This window comes from Fringilla coelebs (assembly GCF_963513975.1).
Source record: "Fringilla coelebs genome assembly, chromosome: 5".
NCBI lineage: Eukaryota > Metazoa > Chordata > Aves > Passeriformes > Fringillidae > Fringilla > Fringilla coelebs.
The window spans coordinates 2,719,998-2,734,917 of NC_140033.1; the positions used below are offsets into that span (position 1 = coordinate 2,719,998).

The following is a 14,920-nucleotide window of genomic DNA, read 5'->3' on the forward strand; positions in this document are numbered from 1 at the left end:
GAGCTTGCTGAGTTATATCTAACCTTGTAGTGGGGAAAATATTTTCCTTTCAGAGTGGGACTTTGTCCTGCTGTAGATCCAAGTGCAGTGGGAGATCCCTGCAGAAGTTTCCCCACTATTGGGCATGTCTGAGGTACAAAGGGGAAATACCACGAAACCACTCTGGATTTATCACCCTGAGTGTGCTCAAGCCAAATTACCAAAGGGCAGGATGCTGCAAGTGCTCAGGATATGGATTTGCACAAACTGCAGGAGCATCTGCTGCTACTGGAGGGGGTAAATCCTATTGTGCACTGCGCTCAGCAGTAGTAGCAGACACAAAATGTTTCTCCCCTTCTTTTTGCTCCCTTCTGTCCTTTCATCAACCATCTCCTCTCCCACCACGAGGCTTTGGCCTTTTGGTGAGGTGTTGGGTGGAAGCTGCTGATGGAGGTGGGCAGCGGGGTGAACCCTGGGTGAACTGGCTTGAGATAAATCAAAATCTAGGTGGAAAAAAGCACTCAGCACCACGTGGAGAAGCCCTCCAGAGAGCAGCTTCCATTTCCTTCCTTGGGGTCACCTCTGTGTGCCTTGACTGCCCCTGACAAGCATTTGTTTAATTCTGTCCAACGCTCTCAGAAGTTTTTTGCAGCTTTTTAAGACATATTTCCTGGAAACTGGATACTCCTTGCTCCAGCTGAAACTTTTCTGGATCCAGGAAGGGAAAAGTGATTGCCTCCTAGGGCTTACACATGTAACAAACTCTATCTGCTCCATCCCCAAAGGAGAATTGTTTGGGTTTTGGCAGCAATTGTTGATTTACAGTCTGTTCATGATCTCCAGCAGTCCCCAGGCCCTCTCCTGCAGCACTGCCCAGCCACTCCAATTTCAGAGCAGTTTGCATCAATTCCTCCTACTGAAAAAATTGTCCCCATTTGCCAGCATTGAATTTCATTTGGTTGATTTTGGCCCAGTTCTACAATTTGTCAAGTTTGTTTTGAATTCTTAACCCTGCTGTTGGAGGTTCTTCCACCCCCTCCAGAAGAGTCATGAAATCATCCAAGTCAGTAGTAAAAATACTGAGTAACGCCAAACTCAGGACAGTATTCCTTTTGAAACATCCTCCCAGCTTGACATGGAATTATCTGATTTTTTTTTGTTTGTTTGTTTAATGGTTTTTACATAAACCTTATGGTGTCCTTTCTTAGGTCATATTTCCCTGGTTTGTTTGTGGAGATCTGCTGTAGGATAGTAGCAAACACTCTCCTGAAATCAGGATAAATCACATCTGCTGCCTCCCCTTTATCCACAAAGTCATTAAGCCTGTCAAAAAGGAAATTAGATTGGGTTGACACAATTTGTTCTTGACAAATCTGTGCTGGCTGATTTTTATCACCTTATCATCTCGCAGGTGCTTATAAATTGATTGTTTAATAATTTGATGTACTTTCTTTCTGGGAAGCCAAGTTAGGCTGACAGGTCTATAATTACACACTGGCTCCATTTCCCCCTTTTTCAAGGGGTTTCCCTGATTTTGAGACTTTACTCAACTTCCAAGAGTTTTTCAAGACAACCCTAGTGTAAATAACTTTACCTACCCCTTCATAACCTATGGAATACGCAGCAGAGGCACAGCTGGATGGAAGAACCCAGAATGTGTGATTTACACCTCAAAGTTGCACCCAACTTGGAAAAACACTTTTCAAAGCTGCGCTCAACACCCAAAAAATGGATTTCAAAGTTAGGGTCCATCACGTGCAAATGCACTTACATCATGGAATATTTTTCTGACTGATAGCCAAGAGGGAGTGGCTCTAAGTTGAAGGAAGGTTCAGATGAGATATTAGGAAGGAATTCTTGGCTGTGAGGCTCTGGTTGTCCAGAGCAGCTGTGGCTGCCCCTGGATCCCTGGGCAGTATCCAAGGCCAGGTTGGATGGGGCTTGGAGCAGCCTGGGACAGTGGAAGGTGTCCCTGCCATGGCAGGGGTGGAACTGTATGATCTTTAATGTCCTTTCCATTCCCATTCTGGGATTCTATGAATGTTCATCTAATGGATAAGTGGGTGTTTGTGAGGGGCATGGTTGGAGCTCCACAGCTTTGGGAGCATCCCATGGCATTCTGGCAGGCGCTGCTGATTAGGGAGGGGAGTGACAGCTCCATTTCTCTTGTTCTCCATGCTCAGCACCACCTCTTGCCTCATCCCATCCCCTCCCCACCTCCAGGCACTCTCTAAGTCTGGCTTTGGGTTTTTTTTTTTCATTTTTTTGGTCTGTTTTGTTTTTCCTCTCCCACTTCTAGTACTCGTATGAAGGGATGGAGATTAACAGCCTGCCAGTGGAGCTGACAGTCGTGTGGAACGGGAATTTCAACATTGACAACCCAGCACAGAACAAAGGTAAAGAGTTATTTCAACTTGTCCTTGGAAGCAGTAACCTTAGCAACGGGCCCTCGCTCCCTACACTTAACAAAGCCGCCACCGTCTCCCCGTGCTGGCTGCTGCACACTTGTTCTCTGCACTCTGCAAATTACCAATTTCTGAGTGCTTTGTGTGCCTCCCCCCAGCCCTCCAATTCTCTCATTCCACCTGAGAAATGCAACTCTCCCTCCCACTTGTGCCGCTCTCCCTCTCCCTTCATCGTCTCTGCCTCCCGCTTCTCCCCACGTCCTCGTGTCTGCTTTTCACGCCCCTCCCTCCCCAGGTTTTTTCTCCCCCTCTTTATTTCTCCTGCAGTGATGCTCTTCAAGTTAACATGCCAGGAGAGAGGGCTCTCTGCTCAGAGGCAATTTAGTAATGAGCAGGAGAAGGCAGGAGGGGAGCAGGAAGGCTGCAGCTCTCCAGCGGGAGAATTCTGAGCAAAATAAAATGATGATGATGATAAAAAGGATCTGAAAGCCACCTGTGTTTAACCACCACCGATGGCACAGGTTTGGTGTGCCACTCACAGAGGGGGATGCACATCCAGCCACAGCCCTGAGGCAGGCTGGGTGTTTCTGGAGATGGATGGTTTGTCTACATCTTCTTCTTCCTTCTTGTCTTTCCACCCTGGAACCTTCTCCCCAGGCAACCCCTCCCCTTGGCTGCCCTGCATTTGCAGCTCACACCTGCAGATTCTCTTCTTCTCACATCATCACCTCTCAGAAATGTCTCCCTCCCTCTCTTTACCATGTCGTAGACACTTCCCACACCTTCTCCCACTCAATCCATCCCCAACAGGTTCTCCCATGGTGCTGTCACACAGTTCCACACTGTCTTGGTTTGGAAAGACAGGTATCTGCTAGGGAAGGCAGGAGCCTCCCCTGAAATGGAAAATATAAACCCCCTCCCTCCAAATTGTTATAAATTTGAAATTAAGGGGGCTCTCAGGCAAATATATGGGAACAGGAATAAGAGTTCTTTAATAGGGAAGAATATAAAAAGATAAAATAAACAATGGAGTAAATCAAAACAACACTGACAGGGTCAGAACTCAACCTGACACCCTGTGGGTCAGGGTGCTGGCAGCAGGGCCATTGGAATTGTGGCTCAGCCCTCCTGCACTGCCAGGGGTGGTTCTGCTGGAGCAGGGATCCTGTACAAGGGTGGAGTCTTCCTCTGAAGATCCAGTGGAAGAGGCAGCTGTCTCTCTGGGAATCCAGTGGAAAAGCTGTTCTGCTGTCCCAGAATCTCAGATTGTATCCAGGTAGGAATGCTTGGCTCCTCCCCTGGGCAGAGCATCTCCCAGTGGGATGATGGAATTTGATCAGCCCTGCAGGGACACTCAGTGAACTATTAGCAGATGATATCTCCCTGGAGGGAGGATGGGTTGTAGAAGAGATAAGGAAAACTGCCCCATGATCAGCAGTTAACTGCCCCAGCTCTGACAGATGGCAAACAGAATGCACATTGCTTGGCAATGTAGGACACACACCCACCCTCATGCTGAGGTGAGGTTCCCACCACGTTCAACTTGGAGAGCAACACAAAAGGCAGCTCTTTTCCCTCTGGCACATCCCCATCTGCCCTTCTCCCCCTCTGAATGGCAGAGTTCTGGCAACAAAACCCAAAACTGTGGCTTTTGAGGGTTAAATCCACTCAGCAAACACAAGTGGGATATTCCTGCCCAGCCCTGGCACTCAGGCACAGCCTGTGCTGAAACTGCCCCCCTGCCTCTGCTCTGAAGTTGTCTCCTCTTCTCCAAGCTGTGCCAAGGTGTTTCCAGGGCAGTGCTGATTTCCATGGCCCAAAGAGTGCCATGGACTGGGAGAACCTTCAATAGTGTTGCTTGAGGTCAGAATTTGGACTCTTGCCCCAGTCCTGCTTAGTTATTTGCTACTAAAAAATGAGCACACCTGACACAAGGTGATCCACACTGAAAATGTAAATCCTTTTCTTGGGCTGCACTGAGCTATTATAGGTGATAAGGGAATGAAATAAATCTCATAATCATGATGATCATATTTTAGGACTGTCTGTGCCAGTAACATCAAACAGACCAGGGGGTGAACTCAAGAATCATCTCCTGCACAGGCCTTTTTTGGGTTATTCCAAGCCAAAATGTTGCAAATAATGACTAGGAAAAAATCCGGGAAGCAGCACTGGCTGGTGGCTCTCCCAGATGAGTAATTTGGATATTAGCATCATGTTTTTGGTCAGGAGGAGAGTTTAGGCATGTGCCCATAGAGATACCACGTGGAAGCAATGCCACACAGAGGTGACCAGGATACCACTGCTTTCACATCCAGCATCACCATGGGCTGGGCTGGGAGGTTGAAGTGCCAAACTGACCCAAACCTGCTAAATTATCTACAGGGATCCCCACTGGTAGCATCTCAAGCAGAACAACTCAGCAAATTTGAGGAAATTCCACAGAAAACTAAGGAAAGAGGTGTTTGGAAAACACTGTGTTTGACAGATGTTTTGCAGGATTTTTGGGGTACTTTTGGGTACTCTTCTTGCACCCAGCCTGGAGAAGTAAAGAGTTTCTGAGTTTTTCTTGCATTGGCCAATACTTGCTGACTTTGAGGGGGAAGGTAGGGAGAGACAGAGCCTTTCAGCATAAATATTTCCAAAGGCTTTGATTTGGGATTGTATAAAGACAAAAACCACTTTAGTCACCCACAGGCACAGCAAAACAGAAGCACAGAGGGAAAATCTCCCAACGTGCCCACAAATGAAGGAAAGAAGAAGTCTGAGAGCCTTGATTCTGTCACCTTCAGCTTCCAGGAGGAGAATTCTGCTATCAGTCCTCTGTGCAAGCCAGGCCTCAGTTTCTACATCTGTAAAATAAGGATAAATAGCATGATCTCATTTTGTAGGAGGACTTCAATATTTTTAGGTTATATTAGAAAAAGCTCAGAGTGCTTCTAATCACTTAACAGCTCAAAATGGAGTTAAGCATTAATCACTGCTGTCTGTATTAGAGTGGAATCAACTCTGCTTCAAAGTGGGAATCAGACTGAATTTCTGGAGCAGAAGAAGGGGTAAAGGCTGGTTGTGAATCCCTGGAATCAGCCTAATAATGAACCACTGTGTATTTACTGTTACCTTTTGGGATTTCTGTCAAGTGGGAAACTTGAGTGGCATCACCTTAACACAAAATTCTGGCGAGTTTCACACCCAAGTTTAAGCTGTGGGTTGGCCAGGTCTAGAAAATTCTTTTAGGATGAAGGTTGAAGGTTTTAGGATGAAGTGCTGAGTCTGAGGCTGGTTGTTGGTGACACTTTATGACATTCAGTCTGTGAGAAAGGAAGGGACTGACGCCAAATCACTGCCCAGGCATCATTTTCTCCAACCTCGTGCTTGTAGTCCCTTACCTCACCTTACCTTCTGCTTCCATCCCTCATCCCTCCTGCTCTCAGCTTCCAAAAACACCTTTGATGAAGGATGAACTAACAAATTAACTTTATTTCAAGGAGGATGCCCACGTTTTTCCCCCCATTACTCACCCCCCCGGAGACTTGCAGCCATACCTCTGACACGAGCAGCCCAGAACGCTTTCCCCTCTTCCTCCCACTGCCATCCCCCCTCCCCTGAGCTGCCTGCCTCTCTCAGGCCCCGTGTGTTTGCTGTCCCTGCAGTTCACCTGTACAAGTGCGGGGCCATGCGGGACAGCTGCGGACTCTGCCTGAAAGCCGACCCCGACTTCGAGTGCGGCTGGTGCCAGGGGCAGAACCAGTGCACGCTCAAGCAGCACTGCCCAGCCCAGGACAGCCAGTGGCTGGAGCTCTCCAGCACCAAGGGCAAGTGCACCAACCCCAAGATCACGGATGTAAGTCGTGGATCTGCGGGAAGCTGGGGGATTCTCTTTCCTTGGTTTGTTTTCCGTGATTTGGGCTTGGGTTGGGGACGGGGAGGTCAGGGCTGAGTTCTGCTAGGTCAGGAAAAGCCTCAGGCACTCTGGGGGGTGAGGCCATGGTGGCTTCAAAGGCAGGAACAAAATTTTTATGTGTCTACAACCAAATGGTGACCTTGGGTGTTGGAGCCCTGGCTGCTGGGAATTTGAGACTGTCTGTGCTGCCAGGCTCTGACCCCCAGAGAACACTGCACTGACCTGAGGCCCTGGAGAAGCTTCCAGAATGGGATGATGGAGCTGGGGTTGTGGGTGTGCAGTTTGAACAGAAGTGTGTGACACCACAGGCTGGGAAACTCAGAGTTTAAGGGTTTGGAATGCAGTCATGGATATAAAGCAAGATGGAGGCTTTGGGGCAGTGCTGCTCCTTCTTCTCCACCTTCTTCTCCAGGGCTTTGGGTGGTTTTGTGTCATTGGATAAAAAAGTCCCCATTGTGGGCACAGGTGGTTGGTTATTGGGTTAAAAGTGAAAATAATTTAGGTGTCCTTTCTTAATTGGACAGTTTATCCTTAGAAGGCCTTGGAGAGAGAGAGATGGGGGTCCATTTTTTTAGTTTGTTAGAGTTCCCTTTCAATCATGTTGGCTGGGAAAAAGGAAAAGCTGGAGGAAAGGTTCAAAAGGAAATAAGAGAATAGGAAGACCATAAAGACAAGGAGCAGATTAAGGGAGACAAGGCAGGGGAGGCAAGTCAGGCCTGTAATCTAAAGGGATTTTTGTCTGCTGTCTTAGGATGCCTTTGCCATAATGCCAGGAATGTTCTCAGGGTCACAGGACTGGCAGCAGGACAGACCTGAGCCTTGAAAATGATGGCTCCATCCCTTCCAGCTGCCTCCTGCCTTGAGCACCTCTCAGTCACCAGGTCTTACTCAACATGAGCACCTTTTCAACGTGGCCAGGGCCTGATTTACAAATGGGAAAATCAGGAGGGAAATGAAACAGGGAAAACATGGGGAAATGCAAAAGAGGAAAATCCAGGCTCCGCAGTGGAGGTTCAGTAGGAATAGTTAGGTGGGTTATTTTCCTAGAAAGCAAGAAAGGCTTTTTTAAAAGTTGCATTTGATTCAGATTCAAAAAGTGTGGGTGTTATGGAAGAGCCCTAAACCAATATCTATGCTTGAACATTTGGGGAGAGCAAAGGCTGGGTTGAATCTGTTTTTCCTAGATGTTACTGAAAATAACCCTTTTCCCTGTGTTTTGATCCATCTCCCTGTCATTCACCAGCTTTCAAAGCTCTCTCTCAGTTGAACTGTTGGAGTTCAGTTTATTCTGATGTTTATGGCTCATTCTGGTGTTTCCAAGGTGAAGGTCTCTACTTTACTTGGATTTATCTGAGACCCCACCTGAACCACCTGAAACTGTGAAATCAAACCCAGACAGCCAGAAAAGACAGCTAAATTCAACTGAAAATTCAACTTTGAGGTCTTGAAAATCACTTGGAGCTGGGGGAAACATTTAAAAAATATTTTCAGATTCTCAGACCTTGTGAAACAATGATAGAATTTGGTATGGGGCAGCTGATGGATGATCAACTAAAGCAGAAATCTAAAACACAAGGACCTGGGTGTGCAGAGGTTCTGAAGGTTCACCCACATTTCCCTGCCATGCTTTAACCCCAATCCTTCATTTCCAGCCTCATTTTGAAGAGCAAACCCCTCATTCTCCACCCTACAGCTCCAGAGTGCTTCAAAATTCTGCTGGCATTTCCTCCAGCAACTCTCTGAGCTCAAACAGATCATTGCAACACTCACTCATGAAATATTCCAGCTGCCTGCTGCAATCCTAAGTAGCTCTTGGAAGGCCTTTTTCTGAGCCATTAGCATGGAAGTAATCTCAAGTGACTGGATATATATTGCAGCTAATGGTAGGTCTGGAGCTGTGGGGTGGGAGCATCCAGAGCCTGGAGAGGAGCCAGGGCTGGATCTCTGCAGGGAAGAACACGTGTACTCACACTTGTAGGGGCACTCACACCCCCTGCAGCACTGATCTCCCCATTTCTGTACCAGCTCTGGCATTTACAGAGCCACTCAGGGAAATTAAGGGACTTGGAGACTTGCTGAGCCACAAAAACCTCCTTTAGGAGCGGCAAGCAGCAGTTGATATGAGCAGAGACTGGAAACTGAGATGCAGCTCTGGGTTTTCAGAGGAAGCTGAGTCTTCCTGGCAGCTTTTGTTTCCCTGCCTGGATTTTCCTCTCCAAAACTGACAGGTCTCGTGCCATGTTTTTCACCTGTGATAGAACAGGCTCCTCCCCTCCTGCTGTGAAAACAACCTGGCAACACCTTCCTCTTGGCTGAATCTATGGCAGAGCTGTGAAATAGGGTTAAAAAAATCTTCCATGCCATTCTGGGAGAATCTCAGGCCCTCCTGATTTAAGGAAATAAGTGGGTTTTGAAGCTGGCCTTCACAAATGAAATATTGCCCAGGGAAGAATTCCATTGTGTGTGTATTGGCATTGCTCTAGGAAGTTTCCTGTTGCTTTTTGAGTTACAGCAAGAATTTTTTGAAATCTTCTGCTTTAGACAGTTTTCCCTTTCCCTTTTCCTCTCTCCCTTTCCCCTTTTCCCTCTCCCTCTCCTTTTCCCTTTCCCCTTTCCCTCTCCTTTTCCCTTTCCCCTTCTTTTCCCCTTTCCCTTTCCTCTTTCCCTTTCTCTTTCCCCTTTCCCCTTTCCCTCTCCCTCTCCCTTTCCCCTTCTTTTTTCTTTCCTGACAAACCACCATAAACACCTCCTGGTTTCCTTTAGAGTCAGAGATAAGTCACACTTATTGAAGAGTTGGTTCACGACACCTAAAATTAATATCCTAAAATTAATATCCTAAAATTAAATATCCCCTAGAGGAACCTGGCTCTCCCTCCTTTTATTAAGCCTTCTATTGGGCCTTCTAAAAATCACCCTTTGGGTGGGAATTACACCAGCCCTGGTGCCAGGTTGGGTGCTGGGAGCGCCGGGCATGGCTGCCAGCCCCGGATTCCCACCTGGCAGAGCCAGGGGCAGTGGGAATGGCCCTGAGACAGGGAATTCCCCTTTGCTCACTGCAGGGAGAGCTGTGCCAGCCCTGGCAGATGGCAGCCATGGCATCCTGAGCAGGCAGCAGGAACACCCTGCAGGGGAAGTGTTTGGACCCCTCTCGAGCAGGCAGTGGCATGGCAAAGGGGGCACGGTGAGGAGCTGGAAGGGCAGGATGGAGATAATTAAGGGCCAGCCCTGTGATTCTGGTGTTGTTCCAATGCTCAGGAGACAGTTCCAGTGCTGATTCCCACCTGGCTCTGGACAAGGGGGATGGAGCAGGACCCTGTGAGGGTCTGGTGCAGGGCCAGGCTGGGATGCAAACACCATTCCAGCAGCCCCCAGCTTGGTTGGGATGGTTGCTCCTCTGGTGCTGAGACTCAGAGATCCAAAAGTAATCTGTCCATGCTCCCTGCCCGCCCTTCCAATGGCCCCAGCTGTCCCAGGAGGGAAACTGGAGCTCTTTCAGGAAGAGGTGTTGGCAGAGAGCAGCTGCTGCTGCTGTCTCAGTCACCATCCACTTCCTCCACACCTAACCCAACACCCTGTTCCTGCTGTGGCTTGGCTGTTTTTTTTCCCAGTGGACATTTTCAGCTGAATTTCTGCTGCATGACCATTACCTCCACATGCTTTGGGCTGGGAATTTAGGATTTCAAGTGACTGGCTCAAGCCTTTATTTCCTTGTCTTGTTCTTTCTCCCATTTCTCTGCACCGTGTCCCTCTGCTGCCTTTCCATGGCTCACATCTACAAAGTGCAAAGCTCAGCTGCAGCTCCACAAATCCCTACAAAAACTCGTCCACTCACCTCTGGATGTTTTGCAAGTAGTTAAAAGAGAGTAAACGAGGTCTGGGGCAGAGTTTTGCATACTCTGAGTGTCTGAAGTAGGTTTGTTCAGCATTTACAAGTGTCCCTAGTGATCCCCAAAAGTTGTCTGTTCTTTCACCAGACAGGTATTGTGTTTGTGTTGCCCCCAGACGAAGGGAAGGAATGATGACTCTGACTCCATGTTCGCAGAAAGCTAATTTATTATTTTATGATACCATATTATATTAAAGAATGCTAAATTTTACTATACTAAAGAATACAGAAAGGATACAGACAAAAGGCTAAAAATAATTAAAACTTGTGACTCTCTCCAGAATCCCAGCACAGCTTGGCCCTGATTGGTCATAAAGTCAAAACAATTCACATGAAACCAATCAAACAATCACCTGTTGGATAAACAATCTCCAACCACATTCCAGAGCAGCAAAACACAGGAGAAGCAAATCAGATAATATTGTTTTCCTTTTTCTCTGAGGCTTCTCAGCTTCCCAGGAGAAGAATCCTGGGCAAAGGGATTTTTCCAGAAAATGTGAATGCCGCAGACAGGATTCTGGTGCCTGGTTTTATCATTCTCCTTTTTCTTGGCTTGTTTCCCCAGATCAACCCCGTGACAGGCCCTCGTGAGGGAGGGACCAGAGTGACCATCCGTGGGGAGAACCTGGGGCTGGAATTCCGGGATATCGCGTCCCACGTCAAAGTGGCGGGTGTGGAGTGCAAGCCCCTGGTGGAAGGGTACATCCCAGCAGAGCAGTAAGTGGGGTGTGTGGCAGAGCAAAAGCCACAGCACACCTAATGACATTCCTACCTGCAGGGCTTCCCAAGGAATCCATTCCAGCCTGGGAATTGAGGGATGGAAGAGGTTGTTCCTCATGTACAGCTTGGGATACTCCATTTATTTAATAATCCAGTTGTTACTGTGTTTGGATTGCATATTTAGGTGAGCCTCATGGCAAATGGCCTGAAGTTATCCTGTTTTTCACCAAGCAGTCACCCCAAAGTGTTCAATTCCAGTTTGGAAGGCAGCAATGCTGAAAAGCCTCTTGCTAAATGCGGGAGTGATCATTAAACCTTAGAGCTGCCTCCACCATGCCAGGCTGGAGCTGAGAGGGATGGAGCCAGACCCCAGCCCAGCATTTCTCTTTGTATTTAAGTGGATTTACACCACCTCAGCACTTGTCCCGGCCAGAAGCCACCACTTTCTCAAGAATAATTTCATCCACAATTCGGTTTCTGGATGGGACAGAAGAGGGTAGATCAATCTTCAGTCCATCCCTCAGCAGTGTGGGCTCTTAGCTGCAATTCCACCTTACCAGAACCACCCCTCAAGCTCTGCTCCTGGTTGGTATTTTCCCCGCAGGATCGTGTGTGAGATGGGGGAGGCCAAGCCCAGCCAGCATGCCGGATTTGTGGAAATCTGCGTGGCCGAGTGCAAGCCGGAGTTCATGGCCAGGTCTTCTCAGCTCTACTACTTCATGGTAAGTTCCTGAAAAACTTCTCCTTGGCCCTGAACTCCTTGGCCTTGCTCCTCTTTTCTCCCTCTGCCCATTGTCCTGCACCACGTTGAGCCTCTGAGCTCTTCGCTGCCGTTCCGGTGCACCAAATTGTCCATTCCATTTCCTTTCAACATCTTGTTCCCAGCAAAAATAGCTGGTCTAATTAAAGTTTTAACAACCTAATAATAGTCCAGATTATTAGTCCAGTTACAGTTCCATGCGGCCGCGGTCCAAATTAATACAGAAAATTCTCATTAATAGTTAAAAGTGCTGTGCAGGAAAGAAAAAAAAAAGAGCTAAAAAAGGGAAAAATTTCCTTAGTATCCTTTATTTTTTGGGTGTGTTACTTCTGCTACCAGCACCCCTCTGCTTGGAGCCACCAGTGTTGTCCAGAAGAAACTTGGGGGTTGCCAGTACTCATTAAAACCCCGGGATCTTCAGCAGCATGAGTGTGATGGTCTTGATTGGGTTTCTTTCTCCTCCCTCCTGGATTTCCCCAGATGTTTATTCATCCCATCCACACCAGGGGCGCTGGGATCAGGACAGATCCAGCTCAGGCTGCTGGTGAGCTGTAGGATGTGACTGGGGCTCAGTGCTGGTTTTGGATGCTCCATGATGAAACAAGAGACACCTGCAAGCTTCAGCTTCAGTTCAAGTGCAAACACATGTTGTACACTCAACCTGTGCTTTTTTCCTCCCTTCTGATGATGTTCCTTGTCCAAGAGACCTGATTATTCCTCTAAGGCCCCTTGCTGGGGACATGCAAGCATTGTCTGGCCTTGATCTGTTCAGATCTGTGCAGGTTTGAGATGAGAGGGTCCCTTTGTTCCCATCAAAAGCTCTCTACTCTTGCAAGAGAATGGGTCTCTTCTGAAATTATTCACATGCCTGAGCATTTCTTTATGGGAAAGGGAACTTGTAATGAATGCAAATGTCTTGGATTCCCCCCTCAAGCTACAGAAATTTCTCTGTTCTCTGCATTTCCCGATGTCACTCAGGTGTTGCGGTGGCAGGGGCGCAGAAACACCTTGAGAGAAAGCCCCTACCAGGCAGCCAGAAGGGCTCTTTCCAGGACATTACACTTCAGCGTGTCACCTTTGCTACTCCTGGAATTACTGTCTGCTTTTGATCATCCGTGTCCATCTGTGACAGCTTTTCCCTCCGCTTGCCGCCTTCCCGGCTGCCAGGGCACGAGCACGAAGCCACCAGGGTTTTCTCTGCTGAACACCTCCATACCTTTGTGCTAGACAAAAAAAAAAAAAAACCAAAATACAGACACTCTCCAGCCTGCCCATCATATCCCCTCTCCCGTGTCCACTGCCTTCACAGTGGGAGCTGTGTTTTTTTGGCTTCCTCGGGTTTTTCTGCCGGGAGGGCAGAGATGCTGCTGCAGGAATCTCAGCGTGCCTTGGCATCCTGCAGCGGAGTGTGGCAGCTTGAAGGGAAAGAAGATGTTTGAAAACCAAGGAAGGGCATCACCTGGGAGATAAATGTCACTTCTTGACTCATAGCAAATCTTCTGGAAAACTGGTTTTCGAGAGGTTTGAAGGAAAACTTGGTCAAAGTTGGTTCAGCCTTTCCCTGTCTTGCAAGAATTTAAAGAGATGATGGTTTGCATTCAACAGAGTATTTAATTTCAGTGCTTTAAGAAAGAGGTGGCTTAGTTTAGAGATGCTAGAATGGTTCTTCTCCACCTTTCTAACCAGAACTTTTAAATTCAAATAGCTGCTTCTTTGTTTTAAACTCATCTGTGATCAAAACCTGCAAATTGCATTAGAAAGTACAATAAGCCAAGAGGGAAACAAAGCTGAAATGAAATTTATGATGATCTAAATGAAATGGGTTTTTTTAGTTATTAATTTTCTTGCTGTGATTATTGCCCCAGTCTTTCAATGAAAAAAAATATTACATTTACTGAAGAAAGTTTACTTTTATTCTGGCTTTAGATGAAAATATTGTGTCTCAGTGCTGGTCTTGTGGGCTGCTCCACATTGCTTCTGAGTCTGCTCCTAAAATCCTTGTTTTGGGGAGCATTCCCCACCCATCCCTTTAATCTTTTCCCCTCTTGCTGCTACTGTGGAACCTCTAGAAATGAAACCCAGGTGCACAAGCTGTGTTTGAGTCACAGCTTGCTCTTCCTGTGTTCCTGGAAGGAATGGAATAGGAACCTGACAAGCTCCATGGGGGGCAGTTTAGACCCAGCTCTGATGGTGCTTCTCTCTGGAAAACCTGTGTGCAGGAGGTGCTGGGGGAAAGAAAGGGTTGGGAAGCTGAGGAAAGTAGGTAAAATCCTAGAAAACACAGAAAGTTTCCTGTTCTCTTTCTGTCATTGTCACTCTTGAGTCAATCACAGATCCACAAGATTCTCTTTGCATTTTCCACCACCTTCCACCAGTGAGGAAATGGTGAATATTCTGGAGCTTTGCTGTGAATGTGCTGTGCAATATTCAGGGAGGCCACTGTGAATAATTAAAGGTTGATCACAGCTTTGAAAGCTGAGCAACAAACCCATTTGTAAGATTGGCTCCAGGCACAGCAGGGCTTTGCCAAGGAGCCTTCCTGCTGTGGCTGTGGCCTGTGAGGATCCTCAAAATGCCAAAATGCTTTACCTACCCCAAGGAGAGGGCAGGGAACCCACCCAGGGGTGGGACAAAGCTCTTTTTGGGTCTTTAGCTCATGTTCCTCTATGATTTTTTTAATCAGATGCTGCTGTGTGGGCTTTGGGCACCAGGTTGGCCATTCCCAACCCATTTTCTGCCAGCTGGGAGGTCACCTGCCAGCATCAGCCATCAAGGTAGCAGGAATTTGTACAGGTGGGGATGTCCATCAGTAAGGGAGCTGCCATCAGAGCTTGAGGTGGTACCCAAAATATAAAGGAGCAGTGCTGAAGTGCATCCTTTGCATTTCCATACTCTTCCTGCAGTTTTTATCCCATTAAAAGAGAATGGTAGAGAATATTCCCAGAAAATCACACTCCAGGCTTGGAGAATGGCTGGAATGCCACCCAATGGAAAAGGATCTGTGGATGAACATGAGGCCAGGTGTGTCCAGGTGGCCAAGAAGCCAATGGCACCTGGATTGTATCAGGAATGGTGTGGCCATCAGGACCAGGGCAGTGCCCACCCCACTGTGCTGGCACTGCTGAGTCCCCACCTCAAATCCTGGATCCAGTTTTGAGCTCCTCAAAACTGGAAGGGAATGGAGCTGGGAAGGGTCTGGAGAACCAGGAGGGGCTGGGGGAGCTGGGCAGGGTCTGGGGAACCAGGAGGGGCTGGGGGAGCTGGGA

General features: G+C 47.7%; 1 protein-coding gene across 1 annotated transcript in view; it reads left to right on the plus strand.

Moving 5' to 3' along the window:
• The window catches only part of PLXNA4 (plexin A4), a gene marked incomplete at both ends in the record, with an annotated part of 438,509 nt that overhangs the window by 355,296 nt on the left and 68,293 nt on the right, over window positions 1-14,920 (plus strand). The window contains 4 exons of the mRNA XM_084206497.1: window positions 2,279-2,375; window positions 6,038-6,228; window positions 10,740-10,891; window positions 11,499-11,616. Coding sequence (XP_084062623.1) covers window positions 2,279-2,375; window positions 6,038-6,228; window positions 10,740-10,891; window positions 11,499-11,616 — 558 coding nt within the window. The remainder of the gene's footprint in view (window positions 1-2,278; window positions 2,376-6,037; window positions 6,229-10,739; window positions 10,892-11,498; window positions 11,617-14,920) is intronic.